Source organism: Eschrichtius robustus, chromosome 8 (assembly GCF_028021215.1).
Source record: "Eschrichtius robustus isolate mEscRob2 chromosome 8, mEscRob2.pri, whole genome shotgun sequence".
In the NCBI taxonomy this organism is placed as follows: domain Eukaryota; kingdom Metazoa; phylum Chordata; class Mammalia; order Artiodactyla; family Eschrichtiidae; genus Eschrichtius; species Eschrichtius robustus.
The window spans coordinates 115,835,501-115,856,822 of NC_090831.1; the positions used below are offsets into that span (position 1 = coordinate 115,835,501).

At 45.8% G+C, this 21,322-nt stretch overlaps 1 protein-coding gene across 2 annotated transcripts in view; it reads right to left on the reverse strand.

The window, feature by feature from the left end:
- Positions 1-21,322, reverse strand: part of HIPK2 (homeodomain interacting protein kinase 2) — a 188,041-nt gene that overhangs the window by 10,630 nt on the left and 156,089 nt on the right. For both annotated transcript variants that reach the window (XM_068549561.1, XM_068549559.1), the window contains exons 10-12: positions 16,354-16,496; positions 13,377-13,556; positions 10,204-10,485 (exon numbers count right to left, since the gene is read on the reverse strand). In XM_068549561.1, the coding sequence (XP_068405662.1) occupies positions 10,204-10,485; positions 13,377-13,556; positions 16,354-16,496 (605 nt within the window). The remainder of the gene's footprint in view (positions 1-10,203; positions 10,486-13,376; positions 13,557-16,353; positions 16,497-21,322) is intronic.

The window sequence follows — 21,322 nt, forward strand, 5'->3', positions numbered from 1 at the left end:
CAACTACTGAAGCCCGTGGCTCTAGGGCCCGCGAGCCACAATTACTAAGCCTGCGAGCCACAACTACTGAGCCCACGTGCCACAACTACTGAAGCCCGTGTGCCTAGAGCCCACGCTCTGCAACAAGAAAAGCCACCACAATGAGGAGCCCGTGCACCACAATGAAGAGTAGCCCCCGCTCACCACAGTTAGAGGAAGACCATGCGCAGCAACGAAGACCCAACACAGCCATAAATAAATAAATAAATAAATAAATAAATAAATAAATAAAAGGAAGCAAATAGGATCAGCGGGGAGGGGAAGACTGAGATCTGGCAAAAGAACTAGAAAGTGGGGCGCCAGGGAAAGGTCCCCATGCCTGGAAAGTAGGGACAAGGGACCCAAGGGCAGCAAGAGCTGTGGAAAGCTGTGGAACTGGGAGGAGCCCTGGGAGGAAGAAGAGCCGCCTTAAAAAAACACAGACAGGCGAAACCTGCAGCTGCTTTCTGTGGGGGGGGCGGGGCTGGTCTGCAAGCAGTCTGTCGTGTAATAAGATGCTGTTAAAGGAACGCCCAGCCCTCCACCTCCACCCCCGGCACCATCACAAAACGCTCCCAGGACCAGGGTCAGCGCTGGGGGCCATGAGCACGCAGCTCTGAGTGTCCTGCCCTTCACGCTCAGCTTCGGTTGCAGCCAGTTCTGCCTGATTAAACGACACACACACACACACACTGACTCATCTGGTCATCTCGCAAAACGCAGAAATGTTCTGCTGCAGACGCGTGGTCTGTGGGTGGCGGACCCCACGCGAAGAACAGAGGCTGGCTGCTCCCAAATGTGTCCTGGGAGCTCGTGCTCTAGTCCTGGCGCGGCTGTCCATTTATTGGTGTGACCTCGGGCGGTGGCCTGGATATTGGGGTGACCCTGGATGTCCCTCCAGCTCTAACCTGCTATGACATCCGTTAGGGAGAGTGGCCTTAAAGGAGCCACTGTGATGGTCCCTTAAAGATTATTAAAGACACTTAAAATAGGATTCACTTTACTCCTAATTTGGAGAGAAAATAAATCCTTTTAGTAAGTGTACCTTATATGTAGACCCAGACCCAGACAATTCCTGCTGACGATATATCCTCCTTAGGTTCTGAATAGTTTAGAAAATGAGCAAATTAAACACACACATACACCCACACACACACCACTAAGTCTGGCCAAGCTGCAATAAAATTCAAGTTGGACATATTTGGAATTCTTCACTCAATTTTAGAAATTGTGGAGAAGCTTCAGCTCGATAACGAGTACAAATTCTCTGACAACTGGAATTATCTGAACATACAATGGGCCGCTTAATGAATCGGTGAGCTTCTTGTCACTGAAGGAAGGCTTTCTGGCAAAAATCTTGTAACAACTGACATCTTGCTCTAGATGACCCCTCAGAATTGAGGGCCATCTCCCGACGGAAATGTTGAGGAATTCTGCATGTCAGTATCTTGTCATCTATACCAAGGAGTGTGGGAGAAAACCTCTCCGAACTCTTCATGGGTCCCATCCCTTTTTTCTGATCTGGCAGTCCCCATGCCCAAGGAGCAGATAGGTACAACACAGTCTAATGCTGATTTATCTACCTCTTTGGATTTACATGTGACAGGTTTGGAAAAGGTGAATTAATTTGACAGCTCTGTTTTTAATCTCTTCTATTGTTAGAAATCTCTGTGCTCTACCTGATGTACTATGCAGATTAGAGAACAAATGAGAAACTGTTAAATGAGTCCGTTTAAAACATGAGCACACGGGCTTCCCTGGTGGCACAGTGGTTAAGAATCCACCTGCCAATGCAGGGGATAGGGGTTCGATTCCTGGTTCAGGAAGATCCCACATGCCGCGGACCAACTAAGCCTGTGCACCACAACTACTGCGCCTGCGCTCTAGAGCCCACGAGCCACAACTACTGAAGCCCCTGCGCCTAGAGCCCGTGCTCCGCAATAAGAGAAGCCACCACAATGAGAAGCCTGCGCACCACAAGGAAGAGTAGCCCCCGCTCGCCACAAATAGAGAAAGCCCGCGTGCAGCAACGAAGACCCAACGCAGCTAAAAATAAATTAAAAAAAAAAAAAAAAAAGCTAATCACTTAAAAATTATATTAAAAAAAATGAGCACACATTTGACATTACTACTATGGGTTCTTTTGGCTCCTACGTGTCTATTCTACTGGGCTTCATCCCACTGTAGTGTCTAATTATCATTGATAGCTTATCAATCCCATTATGAACTGGTAATGGAAGTGAGAGACAGTGATAGCAGAAGAATGAGAGATGCTTGCTTAAGTGGTCTCAACAGAACATCACTTCCAAATAAGAAACAAAGCTGCCAGAGTTCATGACTGCCTTGTGCTGTCATGGCAATAGATGATTTTCATCATTTTAAAATGATGAAAAGAAATAAGGAGCTAAGTAAAGAAGTCAGCCCCAATGGAGAAAACACTGCTGGAGGATCATACACAAATCTGTGACCCCTTCTCTGCAGGACCCTAACCGGAATGTGCTTCTGATTTCCATTTGTCAATCACCGTCAATTCCGTCCTCCAAGACCTGAGTCAAAACTCATCTCCACCAATGAACTTTCCATGACTGATTTCATGCCTCTGATGCCATAATCAATGCTATATGTAAAAAATACTGCTCTTCTGTTACTATGGCATTGATTACTAAATACAGGAAACGTTTACTGAATGCACAACTACTGTTCAAAGTCCTCTGCATGTTTTATCCCCTCTAATCCTCACAGCAAAACTACGAGGTGAAGAATATTACAACTTTCATTTTAAGAACAACAAACTTCAGATGTGGAGAGCTTAGGTCACTTGGTTGTTCAAGGTCACACAGCTGGTTAGGGGCAAAGTCAGGCTGGAACCAAGAGCTAGCATTCTTCTTCTTTTTCTATTTGTGACTAAGTGTGGTCTTAGTTTATTTATTTTAAAAAATTTTATTTTATTGTGGTAAGAATATGCAACATGAGATCTACCTTCTTAAAATTCTAAGTATACAATACAGTAGCGATGACTATGGCTGTGACGCTGTACAGATCTGTAGAGCTTATTCATCTCAACTGAAGTGTATGCCTGTTGATCAGTGACTCCCCATTTCCCCCTACCCACAGTCCCTGGCAACCGAGATTCCACTCTTTGATTCTGTGAATTTGACTCTTTTAGATAGCTCACGTAAGAGGTTTTTTGCATATTGCACAATTTCCTTCTTTTTAAGGCTGAACAGAATTCCACTGTATGCACACGCCACATTTTCTTTACCCATTCATCTGATGGACACTTAGGTTGTTTCCACGTCTCGGCTATTGTGACTAATGCTGCAATCAACATGGGAGTGGCTATCTCTTTGAGGTCCTGATTTCCATTCTTTTGGATAAATACTCAGAAGTGGGACTGCTAGATCATATGGCAGCTCTATTTTTAATTTTTTTGAGGCACTTCCATACTGTTTTCCATAGCGGCTGCACCAATTCATATTCCCACCAACAGTGCACAAGAGTTCCAGTGTCTCCACATCCTCCTCGTCAACACTCGTTATCTTTTCTTTTTGATAATAGCCATCCCGACAGGTGTGAGGTGATATCTCATCATGGTTTTGGTTTGCATTTCCCTTATCACGAGTAACGTTGAGCAGTTTTCATATGGCTGTTGGCCCCGTACGTGTCTTCTTTTAAGAAACGTCAGTCCAAGTCCTTAGCTCACTTTTAAATTAGGCTGTTATTTTTTTCACTGTTGGGTTGTCCAGAGCCTGCACTCCCTTTTAATCACTAGCTACGCAGCCCCCTGCTACCCACGAGACTGAGAACATAAGGCAACTGAGACTGCTCCTGCTGGTTCCACCAGGGGCACAGTTGGTGACGGTGGTCTCCTCCAAGCATGGGTCACGGCGTGGTTCGCATGGACAGCTGTCCCAGCTGATGGAGGTGACAGCTGCCGACCCGGCCACCTGCACAGGCGTGCGCACGGCTCGCTATGCTGTGCCCACTCCCTCTCCACCCAGCTAGAAATAAATACAAGGCCGACTGCTTTTAACCAGCCCTTCATGTGAAAAGAGGGGCCGGGCGACGATGCCACCAGGCCAGTGTGCTCCTTCCGATGTATCATGTGGCTTCCAATTTAAAGTCCTTAGTGAGAACCAAAAAAATCTACATTTTAAATTTGGTGCATACATTACATTCGCGTTACATTATCCACATGTTTATATCTATGTGTATGTCTCTCAACATACACACACACACACACACATCCATGTCACCACTACGGTCACTTTTTACATGACTACCTTCTGGAGAAATCTGAAACAGGGCCTAGAAGGAGCCAAGGCTGGCCCCAGTCCTCACGCATCACGCACAGCAGCAGGTGTCCACTCTCCCTCCACCTCCTGCGCTCCAGCCTGCGAGTCTCTCCTGACCACGCTGGGTCCATCTGCTGGGCATGGCTCTGCCCTGTGCTTCCCAACCTGCTCCCGCCCTCCTCCCTCTGCCCTGCAGAAGGCAGGGAGGCCACCAGGAAGTCGCTACACGTCTGTGAAAGCTTTGTAACGTGCGGCAGTGTTAGGACAGGTGGCTGGGGACAGTCCGGTGCAGTGTCTCCTCTTCAAAACAAAGCCTTTTCATAAAATGCAGCCCCTTAACCACTGGGGTGTTTTTTTTTTTTTAAATAGATTTATTTATTGATTTATTTATTTATTTTTGGCTGTGTTGGGTCTTCGTTGCTGCGCGCAGGCTTTCTCTAGTTACGGCGAGCGGGGGCTACTCTTCGTGGCAGTGTGTGGGCTTCTCATTGCAGTGGCTTCTCTTGTTGCGGAGCACGGGCTCTAGGCGAGCAGGCTTCAGCAGTTGTGGCACGTGGGCTCAGTAGTTGTGGTTCACGGGCTCTAGAGCACAGGCTCAGTAGTTGTGGCGCATGGGCTTAGTTGCTCCGGGGCATGTGGGATCTTCCCGGACCAGGGCTCGAACGCATGTCCCCTGCATTGGCAGACGGATTCTTAACCACTGAGCCACCAGGGAAGACCCCCACTGGGGTGTTTTGAACGTAACCCTGTAATGAAGATGCAGTAGAGTTCCCTCGACAAAACATCCTCTGTTCATCTGTGGGGTGTAACTTAACACCGCGAAGCCACAAGCCCTCCAAATGGCACTGTGAGTTGGGTCCTTTGCTTCTTCCCTCGAGCTTGACTCTGATGCCACTAGCACAGCACAATGCTGGCCTAAGTGGGCATGCACGCTTTTCCCCTGTTAAGTGGATGTTAATTTTTCAGGCTGTCTTTTGAGCAGCAGTCCATCACCTTCCTGACTGTGCCTTTTCTATAGTAATTTCTCTAGATTTTCAATTTAGTGTAAAGAAGAACATTTAGGGTCACATTTTTTTTTTCATAAACATTTTCAGAGTGATCCCTGTTTAAAATACTTAAGTGATTCTGATGAATCAATCTTCTATTGAAGTTCACATTTTGGTCACATTAGCTGTAACACACTCCCAAAGTGATGCAGAATATAGCAGTGCCCTGATGACCGAAGTAAATGAACCCCGTCTACCAGAAATAGTCAGATAACTGAATGAACAGATAAATGAATGAATAATGGAGACTGGGCAAAATGACTTCTAATTGATCAGCTGATATGAGCCACTCTGGTCACACACTTTGGAAGACTGTATGATGTAGCCTCATGGCCCCTAAAAGACAGTTGCAGCACAAGGCAAGGCTGGCAGAAGGGTCTGAATAAGACGTGCACCTATAAGCTTTCTCCAAGGAAAGTTCAAGGGAGAAAAGATAGCTTATTCAGCACGTGTGGACAGTCAAATGCTCCTCTAATCAAAATCATTTATATATATTTAAAATAAGACTGGATCTACTTCCTAATCCTGGGGTACCCAGAAAAATATCTGTTTGCTATCTGTAGGCAAATTCTCTAGCCATGACCACAGAGCCCCCTCGTCCAACATCGAGAAAGAGGAGGCTGCTGGGTCTTTCTTGGCCTCCTCACTTTTTCAAATCTTCTTAAAGAATGAGAAGAGCTGACTTCTGCCCTGCCTGCTGCTAGAGCCCCAGCACTCTGACCAATCGACGCCTGGCCCCAGTCAGGGCTCAGTGAACGTAGCCTGGACTCTCCCACTGCCCTGGCCTGGTGCCCTGCACACAGTGGGTGTGACCATGGGTGTGGGCATGGTGGTGGTCAGAGGAAGCACAGGACACAATTTATAATGTGTTGAATTAATGACTGAAGAGAAATCAATTATTTTTGCCAGTAATTAAGACTGCCATTTCCTCAATGTCACAGAACCTGAATCCTAATTCTGCTACTTAGAACCTTTGTGAATCTGGGTGAGTCACTTACCTTTCTCGGGCCTCAGTTTCCTCATCTATCAAATGGGACTACAACTACTGGCCTTGTATATTCCGTCGAATGATGCACAGAAAGTGCAGGTGAGAACACCTGGGCCTTGTATATTCCATCGAATGATGCACAGAAAGTGCAGGTGAGAACACCTGGGGAATGTTTGTTATGACTCCCCTCCTCTCTACTTCACTCGCCCCCAGCCTGCCCCTCACGCTCTGGAGTCCTCCTTACAAGGAGGAATTGCTGACTATCCATCTAATCTGGCAATGAACAGTGCCACACACTGGGGGTCGGGAATGATGACTTTGCTTTGGCATTCTTCTGAAAATTCCAGGCAATTATCAGCTGGTCCTGGAGATTTAGTGACAAGCTTAGTCCTAAAAAGGGTGGATTTACCATCATCTGTCTCACGTCGGCTCTAAAAGACGCCGCCACGTGGTCCGCGCTCACCGTCCCTGTGAGCATCATCGCCCCCCACCCCGCTCTCTGGCTGCTGTGTTGAGGCTGAGTCACGTGAGGGGGGGTGATCGGCATTTCAGGCAGGGTTACAGGGCTAGCACTGGGGGTGAGCCGCAAATAGGAAATGAGGTCAGGAACACAGAAGATCAGAATCACGATGCTCACGGCTGGGAGAAATCAGGTTTGGGAACGAGAACGGTCAGGGTCTAGGAGGGAAGTCTCCACGGTTCACGCTGGAGCACTGACAGGTAGAGAAGCTTCCAGCTGGAGGGCCGCTGGGAGGCTCCCCCGTGGGCTGCACCTGGGGGCACGTCCTTGTTTTCCCAGGACTGATGCTTTCCCACCAGCTCCTCAGCACCTCCTCGCAAAGCTGGCCACGCCCACCTAAGGGGAGACCCTCAGATCTCCCTTTCCAATCTGAAATCCCTTTTTTCCTTGTCTCCTGCTTTCTCTCTGATCAGTGGCCCCACGTGCTCTTGATCCCCTCTGCCCACCTCTGAGGCTCCGCCCGCCACCTATCTCGCTGGAATTTGCAGTCTCACCTCCTCTACCCACTGTCCACACCCATCAGGACCTTTGACCTTGAAAAGCCTCCTCTCCCCTGCTACTTCCTCAAGCTATTTCCCCTTTGAATCCCCACAGTCCTCTGCTAGTTTTTAGGGGGCCGATATTCTGTTTTGTGTTATGATGATTTGCACACGTCTTACCTGGCTTATTACCCTGCAAACCTCCTGAGGACAGAGGCTGTCTACCTTATTTATGTAGCACCTGTGGTTCCGAGCGTAATATCTTACCAGTGGGGCCAATAAATATTTACTGTGTTAAATTTTGCCATAATTCTGATATCTAGGGCTTCCCTGGTGGCGCAGTGGTTGAGAATCTGCCTGCCAATGCAGGGGACACGGGTTCGTGCCCTGGTCTGGGAAGATACCACATGCCGCGGAGCAACTGGGCCCGTGAGCCACAACTGCTGAGCCTGCGCGTCTGGAGCCTGTGCTCCGCAACAAGAGAGGCCGCGACACTGAGGGGCCCGCGCACCGCGATGAAGAGTGGCCCCCACTTGTCACAACTAGCGAAAGCCCTCGCACAGAAACGAAGACCCAACACAGCCAAAAATAAATAAATAAATAAATAAATAAACAAATAAAAATTCTGATATCTAAGAACGAGTAATCGTATTTCCCCGTTTTTTTTCTCATTACAAAATGCAGTCACATTAACGTGGCCACATTACACGGTGGTTTCGCTATGAATAAAATAGCTACTGGTTTCTGTTTGATCCTCCTCAGACTCAAATACACCTTCCTGTCTTCCTGGGTCCTAAAACATTCCTTTAAGGCAAGAGTCATTTGATCCCTCCAGAAAACACTATCATCTCATTCTGCGCGCCTCCCGTCACACCTGTGCACAGCTGACACCCGTCTCGATTACGCGCTGGCCTCAGCCTGCAGCTTCCCCCATTTGGCGGAACCTCTCCGGTGCGTTTCGTTCCCCTGGGCAGGCGGGCCGTCCCCTGCATTTTCCACTGTATGAAGCTCTGGTACTCAGCAGCCCCCTGTCGCTGTCTGTGGTTGTCGCTTACACACGCACCTGCCAGTCAGCTCCCGCCCTGCCCTCCCCTAAGTCTTGACTCATCTGTGAAGTCACCAGGGTCCTCACATGCTGTCAGGTACTGCAGTTCTCTTCTTTCTGGGCCCCTGAGCTGCTGCGGAAGTAGCCTGTGCTTTGGCTCGCTTTGCGCTCACGGCCCCGGCAGCGGCCTTGACAGGTGGAGAGATGGCTCTCTCATCCTCCTTCTCCTCAGACCCACTATTCAGTTCTCTCCTGAGCACACAGGTCGAGATTCTGTGTCAATTCAAATGTCAAAATGATATTCCAATCTAGTCAATTGTCAGATTTTAAAATCGCCTTTTTCCAGTTGTGGCAAAGGGCTGTGTGAGGTTGCTGGTCCCTCTCGTGCCTGATGCTACAAATGTGTGCACAAGCTACTCCAGGCCAGGGGCCGGGCCGGAGCCGTGAGGAGCCTTTCTCTTTGGGAAGGGCCTGCGAGGCACGAGGCACTGGGCAGGATGGGGTATTGACTCAACTTGGGACTGTTCTCCAAAAGGAAACTGAGCCCAGTTCTGGAACAGGCAGCCTGGGAATGAAGCACTGAGCCCCATCCCCCCAGCCCCGTGGTCCCTCTAGCGCCTGGCCCAATGCTAGGACCAGAAATACTCCATGATATGCTTCTCTGAGACACACTGAAGACTAGGCTGGGCCATTAAAGAGGACACTGGAATGAGAGATACACTAGCCCTATCATGAGAAGATAAGACGCTGAGTTCATTATAAAGATGGGAAGGGGATGCCCTGTGCAGGAAGAAATAGCTGTAGTGAGAATGTTTGAATCAGTCTATCTGCATATCTTGTAATGATTTTAAGTGTAGGAATTTATTATCTAATCACAAGGATTTGTGATTATAATCAGGGACTTTGTATCCAATCAGGAATTAGTAATTTGGGCCTAACTGTGAATGTTAAGCTTCACATCAGGTCATGGGATGTGCGCTGACTGGCAGCGTGGGGCAGGCCTCCCTTCCCAGGTCCTGGGTCCCAAAGGGAGGAGCCAGCAGGTTGGGACTGTGAGACTTTGGATCTACAAGGTCCCGAGGCCTGGGGGTGCTGAAGGCCAGGGGACCGACTGTTCAGAGGAGCAAGTTCCGGGGGACCCTCAGACAGCCCAAGCTTACACCGCACTCCGCTGCAGTCTGGCTGGAAAATGTAGAAAAGAGGCTCTGGCACTAGGGTGAAAAGTCTCGCAAATATAATAAATATTTCCTCCCTCTCCCCAGGAAGCATACAGAGACTAAAATGAGTTCTTACTACTTTGGAATAAACAGTAATGCTCTCTGGGTGAAGAGCCAACTGGCAGTTTGATAGACCGCGTTAATCAGACACAGGAAACTTTCTGATTAATTGGACAATTACCTCAAATTCTGAGAGAGCCAAGGCAGTGTTAGAGAAATAGCCTGACCAACTAGGAATAAATTCAATAGCCTGAGGCAGAGATTTTTAAGCGTACGAGGGTTGAAATACACTGGCACCGTGTGCCTGATTTTTATGGTCTCACGTCCCCCAAATGTAAAGGGCCTGTAACTATTTTTTAAGACCAAAGTGACCCAAAATTATTTCGGCTTTCAACAATTATGGAAAATCTCTTTGACATTCCCTTGAAATCACCTTAGGGCTCCAGGACACGGCAAAGCCAAAATTCAGGGGCCGGGAGAGAGGGGTCATCACGCTGGACGATGGAAGGTGGTCCAGATCCACCGTAACTGTCTCTGTGCGAGACGGAAACGCAACTCCGCTCCGTCCTGGAGTCTGAAGGTGGCACAGCCTCACCTGGCGGGGGCATGCTTCTGCTCCTCCTCCTCATCCGTGTCGCTGCTGATGGTGATGACGCTGACCGTGGGGCTGGGGGTGTCAGGAATGACGATCGTCTGCCGCTGCCGCTCCCTGGTGGTGCTGGAGGCCCCGTCGCCCCAGCCGCACGTGACGGAGGAGCTGCAGGCCGGGCTGCTGTGCACCAGGGCGCAGCGCGGAGGCGTGTTCTCCTTGACACGCTTGGACCGCTGCGGGGAGCTGACGGCCTGAGAGGAGGACACCTCACAGGTGGAGACGTTTCTGGAACGACAAAGCCACGCACGCTCATGGAGAGGCTTAGACCCGGCAGCTCCTTCCGAGGAGCTCAACTGTCTAGAAACACCAGCTCTGCCCAAGTCTCCGTAAAACAGGTAAAGGGCCAGGGCACTCAGACTTAATGTGACTGCAGAAGCGGCTGCCTGTGGAGCTCTCTCTTTCAGTTAGCTGCGACACAGACGGGGGGCGGGGGGGGCGGGCAGCAGCCTGGTCTTCTCTGGGCTCTGGCCTGGCTCCGTGCACCCACCCCCAGCGGGACAAAGGGAGTAGTCAGGGCTCTCAGGAGAGGGCACAGGGCTGTGACCCAGGACTGGGCTGGTCTTGTGGGGGCAGACGTAACGCCCAGGATTTCAGGGGTGTCTGCCCCAGTGCAGCCCCCTGTCTTCAGGGTCGAGGCCCAACTTCCTAAGCTCAATCTGGTCACCCTCTCCAATGTACTTAGCTCTTGTTTTAGAGGTGGAAGAAAAGGTATCTGCACAGAAAGCTTTAGTTTCCTTGCTAATGGCTGGTTTACCACTGATTAAACTAAAACACTCACTTCCTAAGAGTTCCTGGATCTAAAGGATCTGATGATAAAGTTTAGCTTTCCCTTCTTCCTCCTTTTATGGACATGATCATAAAAGTATCTGTGTGGGTATAATTTTTCAAAAAATGATTTTTTTTGGATTTTGACACATGGGCATCACAGGACGCTTATCAGTCTGTTTCAATTGCAATGAAAAATCAGGAAAAATGCAAGAGGAAAAGGTATGCTTAAAAAGGGACCTTTTAATCTTGATTTTGATCAACTCAAAATTACTTATCAAATCAGCCAATGTAGTTTCTGGTAACTTTAGAGAAAAAAATACCTTACCTTTTCCCCTCCCCATCAACCCTTGCTGACCTTGGTCATATCTGTACAGTGAGACCAAAGCCAGCCTATAATGAAACTTAAGACTGTGATATGTCCTTAGAGATTCTAGCATCTTCTAGCTAAAGGGATGGCAATACAGATGAAAATAATTCCATAGAGGCAGATCTATTTAATTTTCTATTTAGTTGATATCAGATATGTTGCTTGTTCCTTTTGGGGGGCTCGTAATAAGAAGTGTTACTGATAAGATTGTTCCATTCTCTGTATTTACCATAGAACTATGTATTTGTTATTACTAATATGTTACAATTTTGAGATTATGTTTTCACTACTCGAGCAGTTAAAATATGGTCCATTTGGTGTTGTTAAAGAAAAGTGTGCCTGATGGCACCACCTGACAGGGGAAAGCCTTCTGGTCTTCCCAACTGTTATGCCTAAGGCACTGGTCTTGAAAATAGGAAAACACATAATTTTCACTCTAGTGATACTGATCTTGAAATGCATTGGCAATGAGCCTTCCTAAAGGCAGCTGGGTGGTGAGGAGGCAAGAAAGAGGGACTTGCCAGCAGGTCAGAGGCCAAGGGTTCTTCCTGCCCCTACCTGGCCAAGGTGAGCTACAAGGAGGCTAAACCCCACCTCGCGGCCAGACCAGGGTTCTGGCGACCACCTACCAGGGTGAGCATGACAGCACGTGAGGATCGAGACAGTGGCTTCTGTTGCCACCCAATCTAACAGAGACACAGGTGTGCTGTCACAGGCCTGCCACGCAAAAGCATTCTGGAAGCCTGCCACCGATCTGACATGAATTTCCCTAAGCTGTCAGAAACATCCAAATAAGAATCTTGTTCAAGAAGGATGACAACTTAAGGAAGTTAGCTCTTGGATTAGTTTCCAAATGAAAAAGAATGCAAAAAGGCAGGCCTAATTTCTGGCACCTTCCTATACAAGGAAGTCGAAACCCAAAATTCACTAGACATTTCCTATACTAGACTTCTCTTGATTAGCCTATTCCAAATAAGCAATTAGGTACCTCCCCGCCCGTGCCACTGGAGAGAGACGTAGGAAAAATTCTGCATCCACACTATCTTGATCTTGATTTTTTTGTTTGTTCGTTTGTTTGGAAATCTCTTATTTTTTAAAAGTCAGGTCTCTTGAGGTATTTACATACAGTGGAAGACACCCTTTTGAAATGTTTGATGAGTTCTGACAAATGTACAGTCAGGTAACCCCCATCACGATCCAGATATAGAACTTCGCCATCACCTTGAAAAATTCCCTTCTGCTCGTTCCTTGTCAATCCTCTCCTCTCCAACCCTAGCCCCTGGCAGCCCTGATCCGATCTCTGTCCCTGTAGCTTAACCTTTTCCAAAATACCTTACAAATGGAACTAAACAGCACATGGCCTTTGTCAATCTTGATTTTTAAGAGTTCATGGAGATGAAAGTGGATTTAAAGGAAATGGGAAAGATTATTGTTCTGCTGGTTAGTGTCTAGGATTAACCCAAGTTACTGCTTATATTTAAGCAAGTAGCTAAATGAGTTAAATTTCTGACATTAGATTTCAAAGAAAGCACATTTCTGTACTACCTTTTTTTTTTTTTTTTGGCCGCACCGCAAGCCGGATCTTAGTTCCTGGACCAGGGATTGACAGGGCGGCCACGGCAGCGAAAGCACCAAGTCCTAACCGCCAGACTGCCAGGGAATTCCCTCTACTACTTTGAAATAAAGTTATTATGGTTTTGAAAAGGCAACTTCAGAGGTCAGCCTGAGTGTTCGCTAGAGAAGTGGAGAACCGCTCAAGGCCCGGACACTGAACACTGTGGTCCCAGGCCCCCAGCCTTTGGGTGCTGGCAGGGTCAGCACTCAGACCTCAGAATGAGTGCCTCCTTCAAACCCTAGTGCTCCCCACACGGTCTAGCAAATTCTACCGGCCACTTCCTGTCCCATTCCAGGGATCCAGATCTTTAACTTCCAAGCTCCTTGAGCTTTCCTTCCTCCAGGGATAGACTCTTACACCACCTACCTCGCAGAGGATTGGTGCTGCTTACTCTTCCGGGAGGAGGTGGTGCTGGTAGGTTGCTGCCGCATCACGTGGGCCACGCCCACATTTAAGGGCTGAGCTGCTGGAAGGGTCACATGACCAGTCAATAGCGCCGGCTGCTGCATGATGGGATTGTAATGGCTGCCGTGAGCATGCGTGTTCCTAAAAGAAAGATGGGAAAACAGGCTCTTCACTGGTTTTATAGAAACAGAGCTCGTTTATAAGATAAAGTTCCCTCCCCAATTAAAAGCCAAACTAAAACCAAAAGGTGGGTCTCTCACTACCCGGAGAGTTGTTGAAGGGAGGAGCCACCCCAGGTGACTTCAACAGGTAAGTTTCCCTGGTGCAGTAACATTTAAGTGGCAGGGACACAACTTGGTGAGTGAGAAAGAGGGCATTTCAAGCTCGGAGAATGCCAAGTAGGCAGACTCAGCTTAAGTTTTGGGGAGAGAAAATAAATATTCCCTCCAGCTTTTCAAGTCCCTGAACAGGTGACTGTGCTGTGTATTTTATTTTAGAATTTACAAAGTGCCTTCAGTGGGTGATTCCACTCTGTGAGGGAGGCAGGATATCTTAGTAATACCATTTTATAAGGGAGGATATTATAGTTTATGTGAAAAACAAACTTCGAAGCCTGGGAGCCATATGTTTCTGGCGTTAGGAAGTGTTAACACTTTAGAATTTTCTCAGCGGCTAGCACAATGCTCAGGCGTGTAGCAGCTGATTAATGAGTTACACGCTTCCTGAATGAACAATTAGATTAACTGAAGGTTGACTAGACATGTATAGCGTTTGGTACTAAGTGAAAATTACTAACGTCAGACACATGTTGATAAGAAATACTGCCAGCCATTATCCTGAAAATGGGTTATACGGAATCTGGGTTGTATGGCGCTCAAAGGCTTATTTTCCCACAGAAATATTAAGAGTAGTGATAAATTAAGAGAATTGCCCATAAAAACCCATTTAATACATAATAAAATGAAAAGCTATAGAATTCATCTGAATTTTTAAAATATTATGAAATTTATCTTTGAAACTTAGGGAGAAAGATGAATAGGAAAAAAAGAAGCAGGGAGACACTTTTGTAGAGATTTTGATAGTCTTTTGGACATTTACATGAACTTTAGAAACTGATGTTGTAGCGTCTTTACTTTGTTGCTATTTCATCTACAGACATGGCACTCTTTTTCCTTTGATACAGGTCTAGCACTGGTACTTCTCTTTTGTTTATTAGCTATGATTACGGATGTTCTTTGGACCACACATGAAATGGAGAAGAGACTGAAAAGAAACTGTGTTGGCTTTAGGTGTCTTCTGTGGTAACCAGGTAAGAGATGAGGAGGGATGAGGGATAAGAAAATATGCATGAGTGAGTGAGTATGTGAGTATTGCTGAAATTCAATGAGCTAGAAATGCTGAAAGACAAAGGAAAGAAGGAGTACAGTGTATGTGTGGTCTTTTAGGAGAAGAAGGGGTGAGGAAAAAAAAACAACTGGTCAGACAGCTTTCCCCTTGGTGGTTGTCCCTAATGAGCTGAAGAGGGAAGGTGGTCTTGCTCAGCATGAACCAGTGTGAATGGGGGAAGGGCAGATAACAGATCTATTTACTGCCTGTCATGTACCAGGTGCTGGTATGGTACGTTAAATTCAGTCAAGTGCTTTGTTTCTTTATCTTAAATTTAAACCTCCCGACAATCCTATGAATAGACATGATTATCCCCGCTTTACTGAAGAAGAACCAAGGCTCATACAGGTTAAGTAACTTTTCCCAGGTCATGCAGGGCCAGACATGAACCCAGTTTTACCTGGTTTGAAAGTGCTTCCAATGAGTGGGGGTAGATGTAGGGGGAGTGCTGTCAGTGGGAAGTGAATGGGGCTGTGATAAACAGCCCATGTTCCTCTCTTCTTCTTACTAAATTAAATTAGAATTAGTAAATTAGTAATTAGAAAATTAACCGGCAGAACAGAGGAAGCTGCAGTTGAGGCTGGACTGGGGGCCTGTCTCTCTACCTCTCTACCTTTTATCCAGAGCTCTTCATTCACAGTAGCCTTTCAGGTCAGAAAAGGAGCTGTCAGGAGGCTCCGTGGTTGGTATGGAGACTGTCAAGAGGGTGAGGGCTGTGACCTGCCCTGATGTTTGGGCTGAGAGACAGTGCAGAGGGCCACGGGAAGTTGGGGAGAACTTGGGGGCTGCCACTTGGCTCTGCACTGGTGCAGGGGGGCATGGTCGTGGTGTTGGGATGGGGTGGGTGGCAGGTACAAGGAAAAGTGGAAAGCGGCCATAAAAACAACGGAGCAATGTGTCAGTGATGAAGTTGGCGAGTGGGATGGGGTGGGGGGCTCTGGAAACAGATGCAGGGGGTGTGGCATGCTGGTGGCCGTCAGCTGGATGCCTCTGGGGTCTGCGGAAAGTGCACTTGGATCTCGAAGATGTGACTATCAACTGAAGAGACACACTCAGCAAACACACCAGAGTTTATCATCCCAAATAAAGCCCTTTCTGTCAAGCCTTCCCCTGGGAGGTCTGCTACGACTCCAGTGTGCTCGCGTCTCAAAACACCTCGAGAACACTTTCTGGAATTGCATAGGAGCCCCGGGGACTCTCTTCCGCATCCTTTCACTGGTGACAAATCTTTGTTTTCTGGGAGTGGAATTTAATTCTGAGAAACAACCAAAAAATCATCCCAAGCCAAGTCTGGTGAATTACACTGGTGATCAAATAACGGAACTGAATTTTGGGTTGAAAACGACAACTGACCATAATGTAATGAAGCTGATTTCTAGTGTCCTGGTACACATTTATTTAAAAATAACCTCTCATTACACTGTAGTCTTATTCCACCTAATAATCTTTTTAATTTAAAAAGCAGGGGATTCTGGTACAGGCCAGCCTGGCAGCTCTCTGGGTCAGTGGTAGACATGCCTCCCATCCCAGACATGCCTGCTGCCTTGCTTACCTCCAATCGGCCAACTGCTGGGTGCCGGCCATGGTCTCGGGAATCACAGTCGCATGCTGCACCGACGTATGCGTGGCCACCCCAGTCAGCTGCTGCCACGCCGGGGGAAGCAGGATCTGCTGGGTCCCACTTGGCCAGGCCTGCTGTAGGACAGAGGACGTTTGCTATCACCATGTCCGTTAGTCATAAAATCAATCTGCATGAGTCAAGCGCTTATTTTGTGCCCAGGGTTGTGCTGGACCCTGTGATAGGTGTGAAAGTGGAGACCTGCTCTTTGGCCTCGAAAACCAGGGGAGATAAAATTAGCACATGGGACGTCAATAGAAGATAATAAGTATATGGGCAAAGAACTGTATGGAAGCAATTCATTCACATTGAAGAATGATTTATTTATAAATTTGCTCTAATGAACAATGCTTAAAATTTCCAAGAGTTCATTCACTGATTTATTCTGTCACACAATTATGTGCAAGAGATTGAGGTAGTTGAACTGGGCCATACAAGGGTAACTTCTTGCCCTCAAGAAGTTTTCTGTCTAGTATCCTTTATTTAATATTTTGCCTTTTGTTTATCAGCCAGAATCTAGAGGTCCAACTTGTGTTATCTTCTGAATCTAAGTTAACATAATTCTGAGATCACCCAAGTATCTGATACTTGCCTGCAACTGAGGGCAGGCAAGTGTGAAGTACACTTCTTAGCTGGGACCTTAAGCTTAACTGAGAATTACCTTGACTTCCTCAAAGCAAAAATGAGACAGTGAGGAAGTCACAGCTTGATTCTTCGGAAATATTAAGCTTTTTCTAAGAAGTCTAAAACGAACTTTCTTGATTCCTCCTTGAACAGACTTACACGTGTGCGTGCATGTGCATGTATTGTGTTTTGAGCTCTCTGTATCTTCAGTCACTATTCTGCTTGCCTTTGGTTATTAAATGATTCACACTGAACACAGCTGTCCAAAGTTGGACACTTGAAGGAACACAACTAAGGTAAAATTCCTCTTGGGCAGGTCAAGGACTTAAAGATTTGGGATCTTAGTTATATCTCTCTTTCCATCAGGATGGAGATGACTGACACTGGCTAATATAATGTAGTGCTCCACAAACTGTGCATGTGTTTAGGCTCACAAGTACAAACAAGCACTTCTGGAAATGGATTACAAATTTGAGTCAAGGCTTAATAAACAGTGATGTGATGTGTATAAAATGATATAGCCGCAGTATTTAGACCTGAGTGGATCGTTCACCTGGTCTATCCTGTCATCTCTGTTGCAGATGAGACCCAGTGAAATCTCTTATACCTTGTAGATATTGCCTGTTTGCTTACTGATCTTTTTTGATAGAGGCAGAAAGCTCAGGGACCACAGATAAAACAGTAAATGCTTAATAAATGTTTGTTGATGAAATGAAGGAAGCAGTTCTACCAAGGCAATTAACTATACTTAACTGTATTTCAGGTTTACTGAATTCAATCACAGTGAGCAGAAAAATAATTTAATTGATTGAAACAGTTATGAGCTCAAAAGCTTCAATGAATAACAGTTTCACTGGCAGTAAGATTTCTACTGCTTTTGCCTGGAACTTATTTCAGATCTCATAAAAAGCATGTGTTTTGACTAATGTCATTTTAAAATAATAAATCTTGATATCAAGCTAAGGACATTATTTTTTCCCTATTTCTCTAAAACGAATATTAACATTTTACTTCAAAGAGAGATATTTTTGTACCTCTGTCACTGACTGATATGTTCAACTAATTTCAGACAACACTTCATCAGATATTTCTATAATTTATTACTACTTTATAATGTATAAGATTAGCGCTGATATTTCTGGATGCATACTGTGTGCCAAGCATAGAACTAAGACCATAAATAGATTTTCTGACTTTATCTTAAGACCAATCTTGTGAGGTAGGGACTATTTTCCCCTCCCCTTTCTCAAATGAGTAAACTGAAACACAGAGAAGTTAAATAGCTTGCTTGGAAATATGGTAAATTAAACATACATTTACTGCTCTCCCTCTTTAAGCTCAACTAAAATGACAGTGAAGGAATGAAAAAAATATATATAGGTCCATAGGACAAAGAGAACAGGAAGTGACAATTACAGTTAACAAAATTTTAGAAGCTGTTAAACAGAAGGGCGATTACTGAGTTCACAGACTGAAGGAATCTAAGGACAAGTCTGTATATTAAACCATGAGATGCCTTCACCCCCAGATCCCTGGTATGTAGAATTATTACCCGGCACCCCCAGTCTCAAAGAAGGAGCCTGGAGGATTCTCTCTAGGGAAACTGACTATTCCAAGAGAGAAAAATATAGATACGTTTGAGGAGAGGGGATCTGCCAATGAAAATGCTGAGCTCACTCCTTACTGGCCTATAAAGAAGCCCACATTCAGCTATGGAGAAGTCCACCGCCCTGCCCCTGAAGCTTTCCAGTTATTTTAGTGCTTCAGTCTTAGATATGAATGAACAGCCGGGGATCGCCAGATTTTAGAGGAAGCTTCTAACATGAAAGCGACTAAAACAAAAAAATGAAACTCAGAGGAAACAACAACAGTGTAGGAATCAGAAGAAAATTTCAAAAAAATATGTAATTAATGTCCTCATAGAGGTAAAAAAAAAGAAAAAAAATATATCTATATATCTCCATGAAACAAGATCACGTATAAGAAGATATATCTATATTCAGAGAACAAGAAAGAACTCTTGAAATGAGAACTATGACAAGAGAAATTAACAATTCCATGGAGTTGAGAAAATATTAGGAAGTAGCATAGAATATATAGAGACAAAAAGGTGGGCGGGGGGGGGGGGATGAGAAAATCATTAGATCACTTCAGAAACACCAGCACCTAATTAATAAGAATTCCGCAAAGAGGGAACACAGAAAATGGAAAGGAAGAAGTTAACAAAGGCAAAAATAAAAGAAAATTCTCCAGGTAAAAAGGGCAAATAGGTTGTCCAGGACCATGTATTCTAAAAGACTCACAAGGAAACATGCAGTAATGAAATCTCAGACCACTGTAGACAAGGAGAGTCTTAAAAGCTTTCAGAAAGAGAGAAAAATAACAACCACTGAACTTCTCAATATGCTCAAGCACATCAACACATTAAACACACAAGCCTTTTAGAGCTCTGGAAGAGTTTGGGGCTGCATAATAATAGACACAGAGGAAACTAACCCAATGAAAAGATGAGACAACCATTAATTCCAGGAAAAACAAGTTGTACAGGAAAAGAAATGGAATCATAGTATATTATGAGGCTCAGCTGAAAATAAGATCATACAATATCGATGATAATAATTAATTAAATCTGAATGCAAAAATAACTTCCCCAAAGTCATACAGCCAGTAAGTGGTGGGGCTGGCACCTGGACACGGGCAGTCGAATTCTACAGCCCACGCTCTCAGCCAAACTACTACCTCTTTTTATGGAGGTGATACATAAAAATGCTGGCCCTACTCAGGCTCAGGTGTTGGTGGCAACTGCATAAAAGTGGTATGAAAAAGTCTTCCTTATTCATTAGCAATATCAGGCACCAAGCAAGACTGACACAGACAGCAAGACAGAATGGTTGGAAATAACCAGCGAGGGTTTTGAGAAGCATTGAAGTTTTGTATTTTGAACAGTTTAAAGAGTCCAAGCCAGTGGTTTATCCTTAGGGAAACATTTAAAGGGGTTCAGGTGATACAAGCTGATTGGCTTGAAGAATGCACAAAACTTCTTCATGGCAGGGCAGAGTCTACAAGGATCTGGCAAACAGAAATCTCCATATCCTGGGGGCTCTGAAGGGTCAAAGGGGGTTTGGGATCCTGCCATTTGAAAAGTGAGATAAATTCAATACTGTATCAATCAAGAACTGTACTTCCCATCTCTCTACCTTTACCTACTCATTCACAGTTTCTGATGGTGGTCAAGATGCCAGCTCTGGGCTGGGGCTTGGAAGGACAGAGGTGACAGCTCCTTTTAGGCGGTACCAAAAAAACGTTACTGGTAAGGCAATCCATATCACCCTCATGTCACTGAAATGAGAGGGTGTGATTACACCCTCTTCTTCCACGAACACATCTTTGGGGTGCCCCAGAGAGAGTGTTTCCCTTTGAGGGACATGTGATGCTGCTGGGAGGTGGGGCAGAAAAGGGCAGAGCAAACAAAGCTAACATGAGGGATGGATTTAAAAGGCTCTTTAAACTTTCATAGATAAACTCTTTGAAAAGGTATAACTATTTAGATAAAAAGAAATACACAGAATTTTGGGATATATTTAAAGTAATAATCTTTGGAGTGCCTCTGCCTGATACCTAGAAATTTATCCCAAGAAGAATGAAAGCGTCATCTTCCATGTTTAATTATTGCTTTTTTTTTCTTCTTTATAGCTGCCCTACTAGTTTCAGAAGTTAGCTTATTTTCGTCCTTTGAAGGGACCATTAAAAAATACCTAGGAGAGGACTTCCCTGGTGGCGCAGTGGTTAAGAATCGCCTGCCAAGGCAGGGGACACGGGTTCGATCCCCGGTCCGGGAAGATTCCACATGCTGCGGAGCAACTAAGCCTGTGCGCCACAACTACTGAGCCTGCGCTCTAGAGCCCACGAGCTACAGCTATTGAGCCCGCACGCCTAGAGGCCGTGCTCTGCAACAAGAGAAACCACCACAATGAGAAGCACACATGCTGCAATGAAGAGTAGCCCCCGCTCACTGCAACTAGAGAAAGCCTGTGCGCAGCAACGAAGATCCAACATAGCCAAAAAAAAAAAAAAAACAAACCCAAAAACCTAGGAAAGCTCGACCTTAATAGGCTAACATATTGGCATGAATTGAGTGACAGAAAAATCAAAAGCAACCAATAAACAAAAAGACACACAGTGATGCTGGATAGGACAGGACTTTTTTTTTTTTTTTAAACTTAATCTCTCTTAGGCGTCTCTGCATGTCAAGACACTTTGGTCTACCATGTCCTTTTTA